The 26,152-nt window shown below is 47.5% G+C and overlaps 1 protein-coding gene across 1 annotated transcript in view; it reads right to left on the bottom strand.

Moving 5' to 3' along the window:
- Window positions 1-26,152, bottom strand: part of FAM204A (family with sequence similarity 204 member A) — a 550,935-nt gene that overhangs the window by 290,951 nt on the left and 233,832 nt on the right. The window contains exon 5 of the mRNA XM_069611905.1: window positions 2,653-2,742. Coding sequence (XP_069468006.1) covers window positions 2,653-2,742 — 90 coding nt within the window. The remainder of the gene's footprint in view (window positions 1-2,652; window positions 2,743-26,152) is intronic.

Here is a 26,152-nt window from a genome sequence, read left to right as displayed (position 1 = left end):
GGCTGGGTGGGTGAGGACGGTTAGACACAAAATCTACAAAATCCCACAAACCAGCTTCCTTTCCCTTCTGCTAAGGGTGAGTGTTTCAGATGCATTTGAACTTAGTCATGTTCACCCCTTAACCAAAAACGGGCGAATAACCATGTAATTACCAAAATATACATAAATTGGAGTTCTTCCGATGTTTTGGTTGTTTTTATTGGCATCCCATCTTGTGGACGCCGCGTCTCACTGCTTTCCAGTGGCCGAATTCGGAGAACGCGTGTCTTCCACCTCCGCCCGTTCGGCTGGGTCTTTCAACATGCATTTCTTCCCGATATCATGTGCGTTGGATCTATTGCAGTCGATTAGGCTACTTTCAATTTCGTCACAGAGCTTTCCTTGTGAGTGCTGTTCATGTCTCCAGTCTCTCACTGTTACGGCGCCTTGTCACCAGATCTTGCTGAACGGCCCTGCAAGATCAGGTGACAAGGCACCGTAACAGCGAGAGAACCCCAACTTGGGAGTTCATAGTCGAGCTACCCTGATAATAGTGAAGGCAACACAACCAGAACAAAATAATGAGATACGTGCAATACCTGATAAGGCTCTGAGCAACGACAGAGAATATTGTGAATATGTCAACTAGCACGTGATGACATACGTGCAAACGAGAATATATAACAAAGATTAAGTGCCCTGAAGACAGCACCAACAGGATATGCAATGTGGATTTATCTCGTGTTTATTCTTTAGATTGAGATTCATGTTGGTTCTAGAAACACATTCTGTAAGTGTTGGCACAGCCTCTTGCCCATATGAATTAAGAAAGGGCAGTATTAACAACTGTGGTGGTAAAGATATAGACATACTCCCCATTTAGGCATAGGAAGGGTTTGAAGTGTCAGCTTCTCTGCCATACGTGTGAAATGTATACATATAGATGTGATTTTTAGAATGACTTCTGATCATGATGTTGATTTTATAGAAATATATTGTAAAGTGTAATGTTTTTTGATAAATATTAAAATATGTATATTTTTGGTAATTACATGGTTATTCGCCCGTTTTTGGTTGAGGGGTGAACATGACTAAGTTCATATGCATCTGAAACACTCACCCTTGGCGGAAGGGAAAGGAAGCTGGTTTGTGGGATTTTGTAGATTTTGAATCCCCGGGAGCTGCCACCTCACCAGCAATATCCATCTCTAGAAGTAACAATTTCCTGGCTCGCTGTTTCGGCAATTCAAGATCTCATAATGTGACATTATAACTGATGCGGAACTCACACGGCTATACATCATTTGCATTATAACTACTCTCTAACCCTATTCCTGCTCACATTTAATTTGCTCAAACGGGTTTACCTGAATATATAGAAACTCTGCTGGTAACTGACATTGTTGACAGCTCCCAAGAATATCCATCGCCTGACAGAATGAGTGCAATGCACTGGTCCTGCAGTGTGTTCGGGAGTTGCCCACCCGCCCTGGATGCCAGTGAACTCCTTACACTTCGTATCAGAAGTTCTGGGCATTGCAGGCCCTAACATCTAGATTTTGGGCTGTCCTCTACACATGCATTTCGGGTGTTTGTTTCCATTCTCTGCAGGGAGGATGGACAGGTTGGACCCGATAACTGCACAAGTTGTTTAAAGGGTTTAATTTTGGTGTATACCTCAGTCTGACAAGTGGGAGTTAGCATGGTTTAGGATATTGCATAGACACGTATGGCATATGGAATATTGGTATCTCTCCATTGGCTGTGCTGGAGATTTGTAAATATGTCAACTTGTCTAAAATATTAGACTGGCCTAACACAGGGAGTGACCATGGGGAACAACTGGACATACAGATTATGACTTTATGACACCCAAGAGCCAAAGAAAGTTGAGACTTTCAAGCATTTTCGGGTGGGTTATCAAGACATTGCAATCCTTCTCTACCGAGATCAGCCACCTCAACGTTATGGTGAACTATTCACATCTAAATAACGTTATTATTGGACTCAATGTTGTCCCTCCTTCTTCCCCTCCCTATCACTGCCTTGCTGGTTTCCCCACGCATTCATCTATACATGCCCACATTTAGGCAGTGACAACGGTCAGCTGGCTTGGAAATCCCAGTTCTCTCCATTGTTACAGGGAGTGTTTGTTACAAAGCAAACCGGTTAAAACCTCCACACTACTAGGACCTCAAGTCCATCACGCAACCCCGCCCACCCCAAACCTTTCTTTTATATCCAACGACCAAGGTCTAATCACACCCTGACAGGGTCACAATGTGCCACAGAGGGACAAGGTCAGGCGCCGTAAGACCACTACGGTGGTGACAGGTGCAGTATAAATACTTAACATTTCTTTTCCACTGTACATTGCTAAAATAGTTGTCACCATTTACTTTACGTTCGGATCGTTCAAACATTAATGTGGCAGAAAGACAAGCCACACCCAGTATCTCATGCCCAGGAGATAAATGTGAGTTCATCTGGACCATTAAATATAGTATCTGTATGCATGCCATTGATTTTGAGCACAACATTGCAATAAGGGATTCGTATCCCAATGTGACGCCAATACGGTGAGATGTACAGAATTCAAAGTGAGCTTGGCAGTAAATAAATAAGACAGGCACTGAGATGAAAGGGAGACCGGTAAGCATAATGTTCACCTACCTCCCGAGTAGCCAACTTGTCACTCAGTTCCTCGGCTTTCGCTATGTCCCCTTCATTCACGGCTCGCTCTATGCTGCTTTCCAGTCCAGACTGCAAAACAAGACAACACAACGTCTTCAGCACAAATCACAAACGCACACATTTGTTTAGAAATCATCTTTTTCGACGTCCCTTCATTCCTCAGCATTGCGATCCCTGTAACTAGCATTAGTGATGACTGCAGTGCGAGTTCCAACAGGGGAAGGATGGCTAATCCTGCCTGAGGAAGTCATCCCTGCCACCAACGCCTCTTAAGGCACAAGTATTGTTCTCTCCCCCTTGCCAACCTGGTGAAAGAATGCCCCAGCAGATGAACAGGACATCAGTATCTGTCTACAGCATCAAAGATGAATGCTTCATTTGAATTGTTTCAATGTCAAATAAAAACGCACCAGAGGTTCAGCACAGGAATAGAATGCAACAGAAAAGAGAGTAATGCAGGTTTTATGTTAAGAGTACCACTGCCATGTGGAAATGCTGTGGTGGATCTCAATTTCTGTGAAATTAAGATGCATATCACCTTATCCTACAAACCCAAAACTGAGTAAGGGAAAGTAACATACTTGCAGTCCTAGTTCTCGTACCATCATTAAATACAGAAACATGGTCTGATCTTTTAACACTTCAACAGAGAGAGACACTTCTCAAAATGATCAAAATGTGTGCGACTATTGTTTTTTGAAAAACAATTGCTAACCAATTTTTTAAAAACGCACCTCATTGTTTTAGATATACATGATGACCTTTGGTTAAAAAGTCTATGCTGGATGCGCAAAAAGACAGTCGCCTGTATACAGCCAAGCTGCTAGCACTCGCAGTGCTATACAATCATTTTTATCCGGTATCACATAGCAGGAGGAACGAAACACTCTGGATCATAATTGTTGTTCTCCCTTTGTTTATCAACACAACAAGCAACATAACGTGACGAATCTCAGGGTATTGTCACTGCTCCTATGGGGTGTGTGGGCCCTTCCCATGATGCAAGGGAGGTGAGCCGTTACCCGATAGTCCCCCTGGGGGAGGTACCCAGCGGCTGGGTCTCATGAGAGGGAAACCCTCCATGGGACCAGTGATGATAGCCTTGGGAGAATGCAGTATTCACCCCCTCCATTATTGTCCCCATTGTCCTTGCACCCCGCTCAGTACCCTCTGGTCCCCCACACCTCTATGCATTTCAGTAGAGCAAATTACTTCATTAATAAAACTGGTATAAGGAAGAGTGAGGCTTACACAGGTATAATACAAATCGCCACTGACACGAAGAAGATCGGGAAAGCAGTCAAACGTCCTCCACAGAACCAGTATACGTGGTATAGCTTACTAGAACCAGCCTCAATGATAAAAAGAAAGGACTGCATACAGCATGAAGCCAGCCCTGGAGAGCGAGGAACCAGACACCAGTTCTGTGGCAAGTGACCCGAAGGAAAGAAACAGAGAAGCTGTCAAGGAGGGTAGAGTCTCTCCAGGAGGTCCATGTAATAGGGACCTGGCCGGTGCCGTAGAGAAGGGAAGGGAAATCCGACTGGCGAAAGCAAAGCGAGGAGAACGTGCGCAGCTGAGGATGTGGGGGAGAGCCTAATGCTTCGGAGCCGCCAACGACAGAACGCTGGACGCAGCAACATAGAAGCCCACTCTGCGTCCAGGACAGACCAGAGACCCCACAAACACTTTCCAAAGGTAGGGAAAGGGTTGGGCCGACTACTGGGTCAAGAAGGCAGTTAAGCGAATTACAAAGGCACATTAATGCATCCCAGAAAGCGAAAAGAGATAATGGAAGAGTTATCCAGTTTCAGACAAACTTTGTGGAACAGTACCTGGCAGGAGTACACCAGGTCTGTTCAATTGGACATTATGTGAAAAAGGGACAGAGGTCCCACAGAAACAGAATATCAGGGTCTGGGGCCAATATGAAAACGGGGAAGCCCTGCCAGTGTACATCAGGGACTGGGACGCACGCAGAAGCGGGCAAAGCCCACAAGAGAAGCCTACAGGTGTCAACAATCCACACAAGCATGAGGAAGTATATAACCAAATCGGCTGGGGCCCAGACTCGGGGAGACCCAGAGAGAATACAGATGGGTCTGGAACCCAGAGAAAGGAGAAACAAGCAACTGAATGAACCAGGAAGATCTCAAAACAACCTAAAAGGATCCGTGGCCAACGCAACAGAGGACAAGAGGCCATAACAAGGGGTCAGAGAGAGACTTTTTGGTACTCGAAAATATACAATCAAGTCTGGCAGGATAGTGCACCAGATTTCATACTACATGGAGATATATGAAAATTGTGTTTTGTCGAAGAGGAAGTTGAAGGCACGCCCACAAACGCTCAAGTCAGAAGAAATACAACCTGCTAGGGAAAAAAGGCCAGGAGATTCTTGCAAGGATAACATGTTTTAATCACACACAAAAAAGGTAGGCCAGCAAAGAACTCTGCTGCTCAAGAACGTTCTGCCCAAAAATAGTACAAGCAGAATGTTATAATGAAACATATCGTCACCAATGACGTCACATATACAGTAAAAACCTGTGTGGCTGGTTGGTGAGACCCTATACATGGGCGGCCTGCTCCTTAGGGGATACCAGGCTGGGTTCCATGTCATTTCGCTATCACACCTTTTTGCGAAAAACCTCATTGAAATGTCTTTTTAAATTATTTTTGTGGGGTTCCCTCACCAAGCCCCCCCCCTTCATTTTACTATTTTTTTTGTTTCCCTTCCCCCCCAACCCTTTATTTGCCCTTTGCCACCCCCAAAAAAATGTAGATGGAATTTTTCATAAAAACTCCTGCAGCAAAACAATAGTCTTAAAAACGGGTGTCGGCGAAGGGACGCAATACCCCAGGCTGCTATTTGTCCCGGCCCCGTCCATCTTCCATCACGGGGGCAGTGAGCTGGGTTCATTTCCAGGGAACCAAGGTCAAATTTGCAAATAGTTACTTTGTAAGACAATGCTACTCGATCATTATGGCGTGCACCTGGGAAACTCGGGGACTGGCACAGGCGGAGGGTTAGGATATGCTGACCCACACATTCTTCACTCAGTGCATATCGCACTCTCCGCATCCAGGGCTTCCACACTTGCTTTGGACTATCATTTATTCCACCCTGTACCTCGCATTACAAAGTTTGTCACTATGAATGGCCGTTCTTTTAGATAGGGCGCATTCCTTCTTGGGATAACAGGCATTAGCAACAGTTAACAAACAAAGGAACGTTTCTATGGGCGCTAGCAGCATGGGTCTCTCTATCATTAGCGCTTGGACCTGTTCAGATTTCTTTGTTGGGTATGTGTTTGCCACGCAGCCATGCAGGGCCAAACGTTTTTACCATAGCTACAAAAATGGCGCTTCCTTATATGTGCGCACTAAGACTACACGTTTGTATTTCATGTACTATTGTGTTTGTGCAGGTTTCTTTAGCACGCCCCCTGCCCATTGGAATATCGCAAGTGTAGTTATGGGACTAGCCTTACTCTAAAGTGCCTAGGGGGGTGGAAGAGGTTCATTTCCTTCCCAAAGTCCACAGTCAAGTCTGGTAGGATAGTGAACCAGACCTGATACTATGTTTATGAGTTGGAGAGAAGACGGGAAGAAGCTCCACTCTGATGTCTGGGACCTGCAATTTGCACACATTTGAAGGAACATGTAAGACAGAACTTTTAAGATAAAGATTCATTCACAAGATTTCTTCATCAGAGTTGAACCTTTAAGTCTTTATCCGGAAAGAGAGGGACCTCCTTCTGGATTAAGACGACATACAGTTGTCCTTAGTTAGTCTAAAGTGTAAGGAACGGAAATAGGTTTGGACACAGGACGGCAACATTTTACTTTGCTGGACATCCTGATAGAGTCCTTTGTATTTTTGTTGAGGTAGGGCAACCCCCCCCATAGAAATAGGGCAATCCCTCATAGAAATAGAGCAAGATAGGTTATTGCTTTTATATTATTTCATAAATAAAAGTCTTTGCCAACAAACAAGCCACCACTGTGTCAGACTGTTATATCTGCGGTTTATAGTGATAATTTCGACAACAAAAATGTCGAAAGTCAAAATTTCGAAAAAAAAATGTCGAAAAAAAAAACGTCGACTTTTTTTTTCAATGCATTTTTTTTTTAAATGGGGGGTTCCCCCAACCCCCCTTTTTTACATTTCTTTTTTAATTTTTCCCTTTTTTTTAACTCCCGAACCCCTAAAATAAATATATAATTAAAAAAAACGAAAGTCGACATTTTTTTTTCGACATTTTTGTCTGTCGACTTTTTTTTTCGAAATTATGACTGCCCACCTATATCTGCACCCTTACAGTAATCACTGGGAAATAACTTTGCAGGATACATTCTGGCCGGTGGGTTGGTAGAGCAGAAAATGCAAAGGCTGCTTCCGTCCCCGGTCTCCCTGCATGGTTTCTGTTTGCAGGTTTCCTGTGGGCCCTAAAACCCAAACATTAAGGAGAACCCCAGAGTTTGACGAACCCAGTTTCTATTCTGGATCTTTGGGCCTTGAACTTTTCCCTCTATGGGGTATCAGGAATGGGGTGAGTGATCTCCTATGGGTTTCTCTGCCCATTCTAGAGGAATCACACCAAAGGCAAGGTCAATCACAGGCTTATGAAATGTCCAGCACACTTCTCCTTGGTGGGGTCTCAACCAACGTTCAAGGTTGCAGCCTTGGCCGCATTTTTACTAGGACAGGGAGATGGCCTCCAGCGATGGTTGGGCCCTTTTCCCCTGGAAGCCTCTTGAGTGGGCCAGGTATGTTGTTACAACTCCTGCCCTAGTGGCCTCTCATAGATGGTAGCCTCTGTGTATAATATAAAGTAGATAATCCCCCTCCAGGAAGGCATTTTCACCCCCCTACTGAGGTGTTACCTGCAGGGTCCTTGCAGTCTTGCTGATGGGCGCCTCACTGCCAACCTAATCTGAAACCCCAACCCTTTCTTTATGATCTGGTGATTCAGTGATATACTGCCCATGTCGCTCTGCCAATTTAGGGGGTATATCAACAATGAATCTGGTTCCGCAACTTTAAGGAGACAGGGTGCCCATGACTAATTTTTCCACCTCCTTGTGGCCTCTGCTAGCTTCTGTGCACATCTTCAAAATGTTGCAAGGCTCTAGCCTTTTGTCTTCAACTAGCACCATTGCTGCTGGGACTCCCTGGAGAAAGCCAGCCCCAGCTACCTCATACTCCTTTCAGATGACCCTCCTGGTCTAACCACCAAAACCACAAACTCCTCCCTCCTCCTCCTCCTCCTCCCACCCTCTGCCTCTCCTACTCCTTCTTATGCTCCTCCTTCTGCTGCACCTATCACACTCTCACTAAACACAAACACTGTCCTCTACCCACACACAGCTAGATCTATCACTCAGTTTATATTTTGGATAACAGAGTGAATGGGGTAATGAAGGCACTGGTAGGAAAGATTTCTCTTTACTGCACCTTTCATCCCATTTCTATGGACCCTCAAACATTTTGCTTTTATTTTTGATTCTAACCTGCTCTTTTTGCAGTGCAGTGAAGACTTAAGCTTCACTACACTGGCTTTTGTTCACTGGTCATGGTGAAACTGACCTGTCAGTCAGTATTCGGCTGTAAGTACAAACAACATCATCAGATTAATACCTTGCAAATACAATCAAATAGCCTATGGCCGTTAGATAATTCAATAAGTCCTGCCACCATTGATGGCTATAATAACAGAGGCTCTTGGTACCTCCAGGAATTCCTCATAGACCGATTCCCTAATGGTAGTGCATTCACTCCTGATAAAACGTTAGTGTGGGGTCCCACTGCGACAAGATCATCAGTATTTTGGTTTGTGGCAGGGGCCAGCTGAGATGGTACCGTTGGGGAATATAGAGCTCCTCGAGAGGAAACCCAGGATGCACTTATATGTACTCCGATCCCCGAGTCCTACCCAAATTGAGTCATAACCCTCCCCTCTGTGGAGAACCCAGGTGAAGTGAAATACTGAATCCCGGGAAACAAATAGACAGCAACGTGTAATATGTAGCCAATAAAGAGTATTATTTGACAGGGCCTCCCTAGGCTCGTACTGGGTTTGGGATAACTTTGGGATCTGGTGCAAATAAACATAAGGGTCCATTGGATCTCACCCGGAACGCACTCTATGTGCCTTAGGGCGAGCGCTGACTCTTATGTGGTTCTTCACTGCATGAGTGGCCCTAAGCGTTGGCTTATCATTTAGCCATTTGGTTCCTTAGGTATGTTCTGCCCCCCCCTAGATGAGACCCTATCCGGGGGTAAACAGCTTGATTTGAGGGGCTTGGCATTAGCTCATACTGGCAAAAGGGGCGACATGCACCTCGGCCGTCCCTGACACTATAGGCCCTTTTTGATCTCCACCAGCACCGGGGTTCTCAATCTCCTCAGGTCTCATGTTAATTCCATTTAAAATAGTGTCTGTCGCAGCACAAGCCAGCTCCTCAGATCTATACTTCACACCTGTGTCACCTACTATTTCCGTTTGGGGTCGCCCCTGTTCTCTCCCCCTCCCCAGAGTCTCAAGGAAGACCAATAAAAGTCTCTTCACGTCCCCGAGTTCTGCCAGACAAGGCATTTGCAGTCACAGGGTGGAGTTATTCCCACATCAGGAGGGACATTAGCTGGGGCAGCGATATGGTCGATTTGAGGGTCGGACGGTGACTCATTCCTGGGAATTATTTGTTCTCCAAGGTGTGGTTAGTTTGGTTAATGTCTGGAGGGGAGGATAACAGAATGGCAGGCATAGTATTATGGCAATCCGTTTTTATCATTTGTATAGGTATTCCCTTCTGGTCCAGGGGAAGGTCAAGCAGGTTTGACTTAAGCTTGGGTTCCTGTGACGGAAAATTCCTCGGGTATGCTTCGCCCCTCAGGGACATAATGGGGGTCGGGAAGGTGTCCATGTGGGAGGGCGTGGTTCTAGAATTAGAAATAGCAGTGACAGTAGAGGCAGTGATGGCAGTAGAACGGGATATGGACTGCTGATTTGAGGACACCTCCCCGGCCAGAGTGGAATCACTGCCATTATTGCCGCCCCCACTCATATCGTACTTCGGAATTGGGAGGGTTTTAATAGTAGAGACAGTATCATTGCGCCAAAATCGGTACCATAGATGACAATGCCTACCCCCTCCTGAGGCAAGTTGTTAGGTACATCAGGGCCCCAATGAACTGCTTAATTGCGCTGATTAGTAGATAGGCGTTCCAAAAAGAGTCATCGGCAACAAGTGAGCTGGGCGCCCAGAGGTCAACATCATTCTCAGGTGCTGGGTTAGTGTTCAGGTTTCGCTTAAACCTCTTAAAACAGGATTTGTCATTTGGCTCCCGGCTCATACTCTGGCCCTGGTGCAAACCCAGGGCCAAACACTGAAGGATTAGTGGGGTTAATGGAGTGGTGCGTTCCACCTGCAGGGGGGCTGAGGACGCCAGAGAAACTGGCATACTGATTACAAATTGGATGATGAGCAAGGCACGGAATTGCAGCCAAGGGCTAAGACAAGGAACACAAACTGCTTCCAGCATTACCTGCCTTACTGGTCCTTGGTAATCCCACGTTGTTGGGTGAAGTCAAAGACAGGTCGCCAAATAAGATGAGGCAGGAGAAAGGCACCCACAGGCTTGCGAACAGCCCCAGCAGGACGCCAACACCCCACACCCTTGCCGCCCCACGGGCTTCACCCTCGCAGGGCGTGCCAGAAGTCTTTATGCCGGCAGCAGGTGGGAGGGTCCAGGAGAAACAGTATGCCGGGACACCAGCACCCCGCGCCATTGCCTCCCCGTGCCAAATCCTTCAGGCTGTCAGTACTGGGAAACATTGTTTCCCTTCGCCGTGTTACTTTGTTACTACTTTTGGTAACTTATCACGTTGCTAACTTTTTTTATCATTGTACAATGCATTTTACAATGCAATACAATGGGGTACACTTTTTGTTATGCCCTATACTAACATTCAGAGGATTTTTTGTTACTCTAGGTGTGCTAAAGGAACAGGCTGGTGGCAGCAGTTCATTTTTGCATGTTTTGGGTGTATTTCTGTTTAGCCATACCGCATTTACCACGTTTGGCTACTAACTGTGGCTAGTGGTCAAACATTGCCATGCCACAAGGTTTTTCGCTTGTCCTTTGGCCATCTTGTGTTTTACCCTTCTTCCCAGCCTGTGAGGCCAGGAAAATTCTTATATTGACTTCTAGTGCCCAGGTACACAGTGGCTTTTGGCAGGCTCCTGGAGGACTATGGGTGTTTGCTCATAGGACGTGGGCTGGGACTGTCTGGTCCCAATCCACAAACTGGTTTCTGGGTGTCTGAGTGGTAAGCATGAGATTTACCGCCAGTGGTCCCGATTGGACCACTGCTGGGGTGTGTGTGGGCCAGATCGGTCATTGGCTAGAGGAAGTTTCCCTTAGCTTTTTGGATGAGAAGTGGACCCCTGTACCCATTCTAGAGAGATCCTGGAAGAAACTGAAGGAGCCAAGAATCATGCCCAGCAGCAAGAGCGTGAGGAGACCGGAGACCCATTGGAAGGCCTGGTCCCGCCCTTCTGCTGCTGTCCTGTTAAGAGCCCTGTCTTGTGGAAGATCTCCAGCAGTCCTGCAAAGGAGCTGTGATCCTTGGAGTGGAGAGAACATCCATTCTCTACGTCAGGCTGAAATCCTACAAAGAAGAGCCTTTGAAGTGCCCCTGGACCGCCCAGTGGCTGATCAGCTAAGAGGTTGGGCTACTGTGCTGCAGAAGTCGCTGTTCCAAGTTGAGGCCTGGAGCCTGGGGGATATCCAGCTTGTGAAATAATACTTACCTCTACGAAATGTCATGGTCATAGCATCAAGGGGAACCGAGATAGGAGCCGAAATCATCTGAGAGCGGCAAGTGAATCCCTTTGCGTCGCTGTGCATCGTTGACTGTCGTCTGAAACTACTTACCTGTGTCCAGTCCTGTCCTGTGAGGGGCCCTGCATCAAGTTCTTTTGCGTTTCTTAACTGGAAGACCTTGCACCAGCATTAGTATCCGACCGGAGTAGTGCTCAAACCTACAGCCCTTGGGGATCAAGGAATGAGGCCGACGGTGGGAAAAGCGACCTAGGACTCTCTTCAGCAGACCTGCCAAGTCCTACGAAGAATTGGAGTATGGGGAATGAGTTGTTACGATACTTACCTGAACCCCTTACTTCCTTTTAAAAGTTTTGTTTTACAAATTGAATTTTATTGAGACTCAATGCAGGGTTCACACAGCTTCAACATAAGCAAAGAAACATCATCTGTTACTTTCACGGTATAGAAATGTCCACGTCTGGTTGCAGCTTAAAGGCTTAGAACAATGAACTTGCACATGCTTCCTAAATATGTGTGAGAAAGAAACAACAAAAAAAACATTGGACCCCCTCTGATCCCTTGTAAACACCCACCTAAGCCCTCATTCATCCCCCCTAAAACCTCCCCTCTCCTCATTCCCTCCCCTTCCTGTACAATGGCGAAATCATAGTTAAACCCTACGGACAATTGCTCAATGCTTCTCAACCAGAGACATTTTGCTTTTGTCCACCCAAGAACACATAGAAAAACACCAGTTGCTAGACCAAGCACAAGTCGGTTTCAGAACAGAATCGGCACCCCTATCCATCTGGGACGACCTAAAAACAAACGCCGACTCCAACACAACCTCAGCCCTGATTCTGCTCGTCCTCTCTGCAGCATTCGACACAGTAAGCCATGACACTCAGATCAAGAGATGAGAAGATATAGATATAACAGACATGGCACTACTCTGGATCAAATCCCCACAAGGATTCTCACTATCACCACTTTACTTCAACATCTACCAGACTCCGCTAATCCAGATTTTAAAAAAAATACAACCTTGCATGCTACAACTACGCAGACAACACTCAAATCATCTACAAAATCGAAGATACACAAGCAGATCAATCAACTCTAGGAGAATGTCTAAGAGAAATCTATTACTGGATCAACGCCAACAACCTAAAAAGCAACCCAAGAAAGACAGAAATCATGATAATATCCAAAAAACCAAGAGAACAGCACCTACATACCCTGGCCGAAAGAACTGGGAACCGCACTCACACCATCAAAGGTAGTCAAAAACCTGGGAGTCCTAATGGACAACGCACTAACCTTAGAACCGCAAGTAAACGCTATAATTAAGAAATGCTTCTTCCTCCTTCACTCAACAAAAATAATCTTACCATTCCTGTCCTTCACCCACAAAAAACGGACAATTGTCGCCTGCATCATTTCAAGAATCTACTATGCAAACAGCCTCTACCTTAGGATGCCGGAACACCTCCTGAAGAAATTACAACGCATCCAAAGTGCAGCAGCTAGACCCCTCCTCAAACTATCTAGAAGAGATCACATCACACCAGTGCTAAAAATGCTACATTGGCTTCCAATCAAACAATGTATCACGTTCAAAAAACAATGTGCAAAACACATAGGGCAATAAGCGGACAGGGAGCAGAATTCCTACAAAAGAAAATAATCTACAAGCCAACAAGACTCCTCAAATCAAGCAATGAAATACTCCTGGAACCTAAGCCATACGCCAAGAAATAACTAGGGGGCACCTCTTTGATATGATATGGCATTTATAACACGCCTATACTAAGTGTTTCAATGCATGAAGAGGCAAGGGAGGGGGAACAGCGGGAGGACAGACAACGATCCTACTGGGCCAGGTGTAAATCAGACCACCTAAAATTTAGAAAGCTACTAAAAACCTGGCTCTTCAACACCTCGGAACCAAAGACAAACAATGAAACAAAAAAACAGAAAATGCAAAGGAACAGGCTGACCGAACCCATGACGGCTCAGACAACACCTAAAACCAACAAAGGGGAAACTCCCACAAGAACTAGAAAAACAATGCTAGGTGGAACAGACTACGAGCGACACCCCTATCAGGACGCCAGCGCCACATTTAGGTAGAATTGTGAATAGTAGCTTGCGTCGGTTCTAGACACGAGTATGAACTTTAGCCCGGGCCACCTCTAGATAAAATTATGAATATTAGCTTGCGTCACTTCTAGACAAGATTGTGATTGTTAGCCAGTGCCACATTTAGATAGAATTTTGAATATTGGCTGGCGTCACATCAAGACAGGATTGTAAATGCTAGCCAGTGCCATATTTAGATAGAATTGTGATTATTGGCTTGCGTCATTTCTTGACAGAATTATGAATGTTAGCCAGGGCCACATTTAGATAGAACTGTGAATATAAGCCAGCGTCACATCTACACAGGATGGTAAATGTTTTGCTCGAGTCGCCTCTAGACAGGATTGTGAATGTTAGCCAAGGCCACATTTAGACATAATCATGAATATCAACTTGCGTCACACCTAGACAGGAATGTGAATATTACCCAATGTTGCATCCAGCTAGAAATGTGGAGATACTCACTCGCCACAACTACAAAGAAATTGACAGTAGCATGTAGCACATCCAGACAGCAATGCCAATAACCAACCCACTAACAATCTCTCTCTTCTCCATACACCTCTTAAACTCTAACCAAACACAACCACAACCCTAAAGCACAGCAAATCCCCACAAACTTCACTACACTGCAACAACAAAACAAATCACAACAAAACAAACCTTCTCACAACAGAACACGATGGCTACCAACCGAAAAGCACACCCAAGCTCAGCGAAAGGTACTAACCCGAACTGAAGCTGCCAACAGTACATCACTGCTTGCTTGCACTTTTTCCCGCTCGACCCCACTAACTCACCCCACCCCTTTTTCCCAGTGCCAGGGGACCACTTCAGTGGTGACAGTGAGCGGTACAAATATCCTTTAACATTAACATGAACTTCTTTCACACAAGACCACACAGTTCTGTAATGTCCACTGACTCCTCTTCAAACCCTTTCCTCTATGTTCTGGGGCAGTTTTCGCCTATTCCCCAAACCCTGTCTCTGGCCTCAAGGATCCTGGCCTCTCCGCTATGTAGCATTCCAGAAACGGAAGCCATTCCATGTCGATGTGTGCATGGGACTTCAGAACGGCTGCAGTGAGGCTTTCCATTTTGTAAATTTCATAGGCCTTATCCAACCACTCCACCTTAGTGGGGCGATAGGTTCCTTGGCACGTGTGACAGCAACAAATAGTCCCCGGCGTCTTTCTCAAACCCAAATAGCAACAGGGTCCTGGCAGTGCACCCACTCTAAAACCTCTTTCCAGTACAACTGTGTTTTCGGACAACTCCACCACTGGTGCCAATAGTCGCTTACAACTGTGCAGACCCTCCAACAATGGGGACGAACCCCTGTGTACATTCACGCTAACCTCTATGGAGTGAGATGCCAGCAGAACAGCAACCTACTATTATGCATTTTATACTGCATTTCTATAGTGGAGGACCAGACTTCCCTGTAAATGGTGGGCGAGACTTCTGTTTCATCCTGAAGCCCCAGGTCAGCCTCCCACCTTTCTTGTGTATTGGGTGCAGTGATATGCCCTCTGCTAAGCACTTATACATGTAATTGTGATTTAAGCCCCCTTGAACTCCTGTGCGAGTCTAGAACCTGCTCTAGGGTGTTCAGGAGTGCTGCAATTGTCCTTCCAATCGCCGGTCCAACAGCACCGCACGAAGCTGCAGGTATAGCAGCGGCTTTATGTCTCCTCATTGCAGGGCTCCTTCCAACTCTCCTTTTGTTAGCGGGATCTCTTTTTTCCACAACTGCACCACTCTCACGAGGCCAGCCCCATATAGTAATTGAAAACGGCTGGGGTCTACTAGTAAGCCTTTGATCGGTGGAGCACATATGCAACTAAGTGGATCGGGCCATGATATGACACTGGTCATATCCCTCGATATCCGCCAGATGAACCAAAAGATGACAAGCACAGGGTGATTGTGTATCCTGTGCGGTAGTCTTTCCTGCGGGACCCACAGCCTTTCCCCTAATGTTATTGGCGCAAAGAGACAGTTTTCTAACGCCACCCACGGCCTTTCCTTGTTTTCCCTTAGGTGGTCAGGTATGATTCTCAGCTGTGCTGCCCTGAAGTATTCCTGCAGGTCAGGATAGCCCATGCTGCCCATAATATCTGGAAGGACCATTGATTTGTATGCTATTCTGGCTCTTTGATTTGCCCACAAGAATGAGAGGAGTTCTCTTTTCATCTCTAAATGGAAAGCAGCCAGGATGGTGACCGGCAGTGACTGAAACAGGAAGAGCAATCTCTGCAAGATGTTCCTTTTCATTGTGGTAAATCTACCTGCCCACAAGAGGCCGAGCTTTGACCACCGTCCAATAGCTTTGACTATTTTCCACCATATCGGCACGTAGTTCGCTCTGTTGAGCTTAGTGAGCCGCCTGGTGACAGCCATCCCTAAATATTTGACACAGACTGTTTGGATTTCATACCCTGCCATGAATTGGGTGATACAGGTGCCATCATCGGCAAACAGTAGTGCTACAGTTCTGTGTCGGTTTATGCTATCCCTGAATATGTGCCATACTCTTTAATGGTCGCTAGGAGGGTTGGAACAAAAGTTTCTCGGTGAGTGACATAAGTTAGTATGTCATCAGCAAGCAAGGCGAGTTTGTATTCCCTCCCATATCTCTTGAAACCATGTATGTCGCTATTTTGGCGAATCGCCTGCGCAAGGGGTTCTATTACCAAGGTGCAAAGCAGAAGGGATAGTGGGCACCCCTGGCGGGTACCCACGCTGAGTGTAAACACTTCTGAGGCTATGATACAATATGGTATTTGTAACGCGCCTATACACAAGTGTTTCAAGTTGTGACGAGGAGAGGGAGGACAAAGACAATGATCTTACTAAGCATAGTGACATTGAGATTGCGCAAGTGCAGAGGAGAGGGGATGGGAAAAGTGCCGGAAATGGGATCAAAAACAACAAGTAGTGCGGCCAACAGGTGACCAGTCACTTTGACTAGAGACGCCCGATGTAACTAGGGCCACTTCTGGGGAGCTCCCGGGGGCTCCTTGCCCGGAAACACAATAAACCTATAAAACAACAACCGTAACTGGAGAGACGACCTCTTGTGTGGGCTCAATTCCATCTTGCCCTCCTTTCGTACTCACAGGCTTAAGCAACAAAGAGTTCATCATTGCCCACATTTTTGTCCGGCAGCATGTTGCTTCCATTGCTGCTTCTAACAGCCCCGTTTCGTACGTCTTCCTCAGGTTATGTCGTACTATTACCATCATCCAAACGGTTTTGCACTATCTGGCCGGCTGTCATGGGGTGTTAAATCTTCGATACTTCCTGGATCCTGCTGCTCAGCCGCGTTTTGGCTGGGGTCTGAAATTTGCTTCCTTGGGCGCCTGCGTGTTCCTGAGCTCTCCCAATTCAGCACCCCTGTCCTCTGATTTCAGGCGCTGGAGTACAGTGGACGCTTCCATTGCAGCTGTGACTCTGTAGTCTTCCCCACATTGTTTAAAGTTCAGTGAGGATAGAAATCCCCACGTATATGTGATAGTTTGCTCTTGCAGCCAAGATGTTAACTGTCTCCAATCTTGGTTGTCGCTGACAGGTCTTGGTAAATGCGAACACATGACCCTTCATATTCTATCACTTCTCGCTCCCTCGCTTTTTTCACTATCTCCACCCTATGCCTGTAGCAGTGGTATTTCGCGGATGGATGTGATTATTGCGACCCTCAAAATTGCAACGGCAGAAAATGCCGACTTTTTTTATTTTTCTAAACCCCTTTACACCACATATATATGCGGGGGAAGACACCCCGCATCCCTCCATATTAATATTGTATTCTATACCCCTCACATATATATGTGGTGTAAGGGAGGGGGGCTGGGAGGAGTCTAAAAAAAAAATCTGCATTTTCGGCCATCGTAATTGTGAGGGCGACATTTTGGTACGATTCCGTATTTCGCCAAAACTGATCGTGGCACATTCGGAGGGCCCCCACCTGTGTGCATCCTGTCAAACTCTAGTTCGGGAACTGGAAGTTCAATGAAAAGTGAGTTTATGAGAGGTATGACCTGCCGCTCCAATGACAGTGGCGTCTCCCCCAGCGATTCTTTCAGACCCATGATTCGAATATTTGAGCGTCTCTATCCGTTCTGGAGGCCATCGATTGTTAGCTGCCAAATCCACCTCTCTTTGTTCAAGATCGAGAAAGCGGCCCTCCATTTTCATCTAAGCGAACACTGTGGACTGTTGATTATTTTCCAACTCTGAGTTTGTCCTCCACTTTGTTGATCCTCGATTGCTTAACAGTCATTGTCGCCGAGATGCTGATCTTCATTGATCGTATTGCTTCAAGCAGGAGGCGTACATCTGCCTTGATCAACGTTTCATGGTCCTCTCCCGGGATGCTTGTGCGCTCACTTGCGGTGGGGTCCCTCATTGTAGTTTCTTTCCTTCGGAAGGACTGCAGGGTTGCCTTGGTGCCTCGGTCCAGCTCGATTCCCCCTGCAGTGATGACAGGTGCTTGGGAGGGAGTTTCTGTTACACTCTCTGATTCGCTTACTCTTTGGCTGTTGCGCAAGTCTGTCTCAGTGGTGGGTTACTGCCCAGGTCTCTCAGCCCAGCTGTGCTTGCTGGGTCACGGTCACCCTCGTTCACTATATATATATATATATATATATGAGAAAGAAAAAAGAGGAAAAGTGAACTGCACTCTCCGCGGCTGATTGAAAGGCCATGGTAATGGAAAAAAGAAGCACAGCTAGCAGCAAAATGGAGGTCTGAAAGTTGTTTTAATATGTCATATAAACAAAAAAAGCATCAATAAAAAATACGGCTGGAAGGCAGTAGAAAAAAAGGAGGCAGGACGCCCATGAGCACACACAACGCGTTTCACACTCAACTGAGTGCTTGATCATATATATTCACTGCAGGATGCAGGGCAAGCTGGCTCCCTATGTGCTCTCTAAGCTTGCTTGTGGAGTTTGGCGTCCGGGTTGCTGCTGCAGAGCCTTTGTGGATTATCGTGCTCAACTGGGGTGTCACAGCAACCCAGACCCCGCTGGTGTTTATCTACACTTTAATGGGCTTGTGACATAAACTAAGCCTCCTTCACCAATCAGGAACACCAGAAGGTAAGTAGTTTACATGTAGGTTTTATTCTCTTAGTTGATACGTAGAGAAAGCACTGGGACATCCATCTGGTCCAGTATCTTAGGTCCCACTGCCCTCAGTAGAACATTGCAATCAAACCTACACCAACATTCCACCTAGAGTCCCAGTGACATCCCCACACCAACATTCCACCTAGAATGTTAGTGACATCACCGCCCTTCACCACCACACTCATAGCCATAATCAATCCCACACAGATTATGACATATGTCCTTCTCTTCAACCAATACAACACACCTAGCACTAACCCATCCCACACAGATTATGACATATATATGTCCCTCTCTAAACCAACCCAATACTAATAACCATAATCGGGCCCAGAACAGGTCATGACATATGTCTCCCTCCCTTGGACTGACACATCACAACCCCATGACATCACCCACCATGAGGATGGATGAACACCACCAATAAATGTTCCGAACTAAATGGCTTATAACATCTCCGAACAGCTCCCAGCCGAGCCCTTATACCACACCACACTTCTAACCCATAATCTGTAATTTTTTTTTTTTTTTTGACAACGCACAGCTGGAACCCAAAAATAAAACTTATGACCAAACATCATATGGCTGCCCCTTAACCTAGAAACAGGCTCTGGCAGCCCCTTGAATGACCAGACAGCACCTCACTGCCCTTACCCAAAACATAGATATAATCTAAAAACCCCTTAGTACCGCCATAACAACACTAACTATTCCTAACCAGGCCCTATACAGCACCTAAATAAACCTTAAATCAACAACAGCACCTCGCTGCCCAACCGACAACCAACAGCACCTGACTGTCCCTAAAAGCACCAAACAGCGCCTAACTGCCTAATGGACAGCACCTAACTACCCCCTCTACACCCAGGCAGCACCTCACTGCCCCTAAAACAACCCACAACACCTCACTATCCCCAAAATACCAGCAGTTCCTCACTGCCCCTAACACCACCAGACCGCACCTCACTGTCCCCAGAAATGACCCAGACAGCACCTCACTGTCCCAAACACACCAACTGCACCCCACAGTCCCTTAAAACACCAGACTTCACCTCAATAACCTAAAGCCAACACACCTCGCTACCCCACCTACCAGCATGTGGACAGCATCCAGAAAGCACCTCACTATCCCTACAAACACTGGACAGCACCTCACTGCCCCAAAAACAACCAGACTGCACCGCACAGTCCCCAACAACACCAGACAGCTCCAACTGCCCCTACAACAACCAGACAGCACCTGACTGCCCCTGAAACAACCAGAAAGCACCTGACTGTCCCTAACACACCAGAACACACCCAGACCGCACCTCACGGTCCCAACAAACACCACCTCAGTGCCCTAAAACCCCCCAAACACACCCGAAACCCACCAGACAGCTAGAAACAGGCTCTGGCAGCCCCTTGAATGACCAGACAGCACCTAACTGCCCTTACCCAAAAACATAGATATCATCTAAAAACCCCTTAGTACCGCCATAACAACACTAACTATTCCTAACCAGGCCCTATACAGCACCTAAATAAACCTTAAATCAACAACAGCACCTCGCTGCCCAATCGACAACCAACAGCACCTGACTGTCCCTAAAAGCACCAGACAGCGCCTGACTGCCTGATGGACAGCACCTCACTGCCCCCTCTACACCCAGGCAGCACCTCACTGCCCCTAAAACAACCCACAACACCTCACTATCCCCAAAACACCAGCAGCTCCTCACTGCCCCCGAAAATGACCGAACAGCACCTTACTGCCCCTAAAACAACCAGACAGCACATCACTGTCCCCAAAAATGACCCAGACAGCACCTCACTGTCCCAAACACACCAACTGCACCCCACAGTCCCTTAAAACACCAGACTGCACCTCAATAACCTAAAGCCAACACAACACTTCGCTACCCCACCTACCAGCATGTGGACAGCATCCAGAAAACACCTCACTATCCCTATTACAAACACTAGACAGCACCTCACTGCCCCTAAAACAACCAGACTGCATCTCACAGTCCCAACAACACCAGACAGCTCCCAACTGCCCCTACAACAACCAGACAGCACCTTACTGCCCCTAAAATAACCAAACAGCACCTGACTGTCCCTAACACACCAGAACACAACCAGACCGCACCTCACGGTCCCAACAAACACCACCTCAGTGCCCTAAAACCCCCAAAACCCACCAGAAACCAACCAGCCAGCACCACACTGCCCCCAAAATGACACGGACAGCACCTAACTGCCCGCTAAACAGCACCCCACTGTCCCCGAAACAACCAGAAAGCACTGTCCCCAAAAACAACAGCACCTAACTAACTCTAAAACACCCAGGGCGCACTCGAATGTGCCCCTCAAACAACCCAACACCACTGCACTGTCCCTAAATACACCCGAAAACAACACCTCACTATCCCTACAAGCACTCGAATGTGCCCCTCAAACAACCAAACAACACCTGACTCCCCAAAAACAACAAACATCACCTAACTGCACTTCACAGTCCCTACCAACAACCAGACAGCACCTCACTGTCCCCCAAAAGCGACCCAGACAACACCTCGCTGCACCCATAAACACAGAAATCATGCATACATAACCAGGGGACATGCCCCTACGAACATGATAAACAAAACACAGCAGGACAACATGTAAACCCCACAGTAAGCGACAGCCATATCCACAGCATGGCGCTAAAGTCCCTGCGCCCAACCCCAACATGTCCCTGAAATGCAAAACACCAAATGCATGACAAGCAATTGTAAATGCAAAAGTAAAATTGATGGAAGTGACATGGCGCTAAAGTCCCAGCGCCATACCCCCACCCACATGTCCACTTCAGTCAACCTGCAAAGCAAACATTGCATAAACAAACATTACAATGTCCCATGGACCCCACACCCACAAGTCCATACTGAAAACCCAAGGATATGTCTTGACAGCAGGCCACCTACATAAACACGACATAATGAATTACAGGCCATCACTACTAACATTAACCCAGGACCAAACCATAGTTGTACTAAACCCAGAGGCCACCACATAAACACAACAGCATTATGATTACACAGGCCTCCCCCACACCTACCACATAAAAAGGTCTGGACCTGACAGATCCTCCACGCCATGCGAGCCCCAGAGGTCTGGATCCAGCGCTCGCCACTTTGCCATGCTTGATGTCAAAACACCCACTTGTTGCTTCCTCCGTTTTACAGCATAAACATTGTAAACTCCCGTTAGAGCAAACACGATCCACGCATTTCTCACCAGCTCCATTGACAACCGTCTTCCTGCAGGCATAACCTCAGCACCCTCCATTTGTGCGAGACAATCATGAACACCCGGACAATCCAGACAAGGCATGTGTCCATCCATGGCATGTGTCCCAATATTATTCCTGTGCACCTCGGAACAATATCTTCCTAATCCAGCGCCGGCAAGACACTCACCAACAACGTCGCGTTCCAAGGGGACGTTGCGTTCCAACAGGTAGTTGCGCTCCAGCTGGGCCTGCTGTAATGCCAGTCCTCCGCCCACTGATGCTGGCCCAGCCCTTGCCGACGTCACCCTATCGGCACCCGACATCCTGAGGAAAATAAATCTTTGAAGCATTCCAGGTGCTCTGCGTCCCCTGATGGCCGCGCACCACAGCGCCACCTAGCGCTTGCAGGGGAAGTTAACACCCTGACGAAACCAATTCCACAACATACGACCTCCGGCTCCGGACCAAGGACCCTGCAGTCCAACGGCTGCAACCTCTGGCCACCTCGATCTGGGCCTCCTGCCAGTAGGCTCCACAGCAACCCCTCGGCCCGACAACCTTACCGGGCTTGGCGGAACCCCCAGTTCAACCGCCTCCGACAACTCCAGGCACAATAGAGAGGAACTCCCAATCCGCTCTCCCGTCCTGCGCACCCCAACTGCCTCAACCCAAGACAGCCCACCAGGACCAAGGACACCGAACACAGCCAGCCACCGCTCACTCTCCACGTATCAGGGGCAATGGATACCTCACTGCAGTCACGGGACACTTCTTCACCGCCAACATACCGGACGCCGCCGAATATCCGGTCAGCAACGCACCGGGCGGGATGTCATCGCTGGGGGGCGATGTCACAGTCCTTCAGCTGCCCCCTCCACAGCAGCACCATCCGTATCCACTCTAGCCCCGGCGCCACCTGGACTCTGGACCCTCCATGCACCGGGCCCTTCAGCCCGGGCGCCGCCTGGATTCTGGACCCCCCAGGCACTGGGCCACCTCAGCCCGGGCGCCGGCTGGAATCTGGACCTTCCAGGTGCTGGGCCGCCACCCCTGGCACCGCCTGGACTCTGGGCCACCTCAGCCCGGTCGCCGGCAGGAATCTGGACCTTCCAGGCGCTGGGCCACCTCCCCTGGCACCGCCTGGACTCTGGACCTTCCGGGTCCCCGAGCTGGACCACTGTATTGGACCCCACTGCACCGCCCGGCCTGCAGCTCCTTGTTGCTGGATGGATGTCACCCTGGAAGGCAGTGCTCCTCACCTACTGCCCCTTCCCAGCAATCCCATCCTCGTCGCCAGTGACATAAACTAAGCCTCCTTCACCAATCAGGAACACCAGAAGGTAAGTAGTTTACATGTAGGTTTTATTCTCTTAGTTGATACGTAGAGAAAGCACTGGGACATCCATCTGGTCCAGTATCTTAGGTCCCACTGCCCTCAGTAGAACATTGCAATCAAACCTACACCAACATTCCACCTAGAGTCCCAGTGACATCCCCACACCAACATTCCACCTAGAATGTTAGTGACATCACCGCCCTTCACCACCACACTCATAGCCATAATCAATCCCACACAGATTATGACAGCTTGCTGCTCCATGAGGCCTCTTTTCAACGTGGTGCACAGCACCCTGTTGTGATTTGTCTTGAACTTCCATATTGTCACAGCGTGCAAGCTAAGGCATACCTAGGAAGTCGCTAGTCGTTTCCCCCTTGTTGTTTTTCTGTTGTCTTATTTTACTTTTTCCTACCCTTTTTCACAGGGGTACATTTGCATCCCACTTTGCTTTTGCGCAGTAGAGTCTCCTGTTCAGGGCACACAGTAGGGCTTTACCTTTGCATGTTTTAATTCAGGGCTGAGAGCTTTTGTTGTGCGGTGCTTCTGTTGTCCACTCTGCTTAATATAGCACTGAGCCACTCCAGCGCCATATGTTATCTTGCTTCCCGGGCCGGTAGTAGTGAGCAGTCCCTGGTGGCCTAGTGCTGCGCTGTGTGATCGCGCATGCAGCAGGCCTTCATGTCCCTCTTCACACGATGTCCATGAGCGTACACTGCTAGCACGGCAGCATTCCCCACCTCTTGATATTTGATGCGGTTCTTTGCCGTGGCAGCCTGGCTCTTGGTTATATTTCAGCCTTACAAGGTGGGCTGCTCCAACACCACAGCCCGCCACGATGCATGCCAGTCTGAGCTCTGTTTGCTGCTTTGCGTGTAGCGAGCACCTCTTACCCACGCCACCTGTTGGGCCACTTCACCAGCCTTCTGCTCGCCAAACACCAAGACTTGGGGAGCTGCCACTTCCGGGCGCCGCAGGCTTCAAAAACGCTCCCCTACGGCTCCCTGAGGTTTCAGATTGCCTTTGATGTCGTTACGTCTACCGCAGATTACTTGTAGTGGTCGCCTCTCGCCATGCTTCTGCTCCGGGCAAGGGAGGTTGATGGTTAGACGGGCATTTCGCCAGTGCCTCTTGCGGTCTCCTCCCTTACAAAAGTTTTGATAACTTTTATAAACTTTTGTAATAGTTTGGCTTTGCCATTGCTTGTTCACACAAGCACTCCTAAAGTTGGGGACACGTTAGCTTCATTTTTTCCAGCTTCACAAAACTGTATTGAACTTTGCTGAAATTTTGGGCACAACGCTTCATACATCTTAGGGATGGACTTCTGAAGCTAGTATTGTAACTCTGTGGACCTGTAGTACTTATACTAATCTGTGCCTTTGTTTTCAAGGGTTTGATATGTATTTTTCCCTACTCCAGTGATTGTGTATATGTATATATCATTAGTGTTGGGTGATATTATTACTTACTTTCCTTACTTTGACATTTATACCGCGCATCCAGGTACCCGTGGGCTTAAGGTCACACATGCAACAAATTAGATACACCAACAATACAAATGTGGGACGGATATTGCTCAGAGAGTATTACCTCTTCATAGTCCTGTGTTATATGGACATAAGTAAAGAAGTATTTGTATACCTGATTGTATATGTGTGTTCCTTAACAGTTTCACTGTGTGTGCTCATTGTGGACCCCTTAGAAGCTCACCACCTCTTGAGAGGTAGCCTAGACCACTCGTCCACCTACCCTGAACTGGTTTGGATACAGCTCCCAGAGTTGTCCCTGTCACAATACTAGGTTGGCCTTCTATAAATCTGTCCACCAGGCCAGAGTATAGAAAATCAGTTTTAACAGGCACTGATTAGTGTTGGGATGCACGTACAGTGGTCCCAGCCAGGCAAAATGTTTCAGGTTGAGAAAAACCTATGAGCACGTACCATTGTGTGAGCAGGATGAGTTTGTGAGGCAGAGGATGCATGGATCGTTTGTAGTTAGTTTTGACACATATTAGATATCCACCTATAGCAACCGAGAAGGAGCAACAAATATATTAAAGTTGTGGTTGCAGAGGGAGAAGAGGCCGGGATACCCATGAGTGACGGGATGTGGGAACGGGCCCAACGGTACCATAAAAAAGTGTCTAGGAACGAGAGGATACAACAAATACAGCATACATAACCCACAGGGCATATATGACACCCCAGAGGATATCCAAATTTAAAAATGCAGAGGGACAAACATGCCCCAAATGTGTGGAGGAAAATGTGAGGATGACGCATATGTTCTGGGCATGCCCCAAAATTGGGAAGTTCTGGCAAGAAGTAGCCCACAGGCTTGAAGAGAAAGGGATCAAGATAGATGTTGAAACAGTGTGGGCATGCTTGATCGGGGGATTCCCTAGGCCACGTAAACTAAAACACGTAAGCAAATTAAAGGATCTAGCATATATACTCGCCAAGCGTAGAATAGCCATGGGATGGAAGGCATGTAACAGACCTAGCATCGAAGTCTGGTGGAATGACCTCCAAAAATGGACCGAAGCTGAGGCAGGAGTATGGCAAGAAATGAGCAATAGAGGAGGGGAGGAAGAGACAGAAACCCTGACAGCCTGGAGATATTTAGTGGCCACACTGAACGGGTCTACCCAGGACTGGCCGAGCGACCTGGACTAAGTTGGAGACACGGGAAGAGGAACCCCTGTGGAAGACGTAGACGCGGAAGGCGAAGTTTAGCAGGCTCATAAGGGGGGGAGGGATAAGGGTAAGCAGC

Source organism: Ambystoma mexicanum, chromosome 8 (assembly GCF_040938575.1).
Source record: "Ambystoma mexicanum isolate Mex_15411 chromosome 8, UKY_AmexF1_1, whole genome shotgun sequence".
Lineage (NCBI taxonomy): Eukaryota > Metazoa > Chordata > Amphibia > Caudata > Ambystomatidae > Ambystoma > Ambystoma mexicanum.
This window is presented reverse-complemented; position numbering and strand designations above follow the sequence as displayed.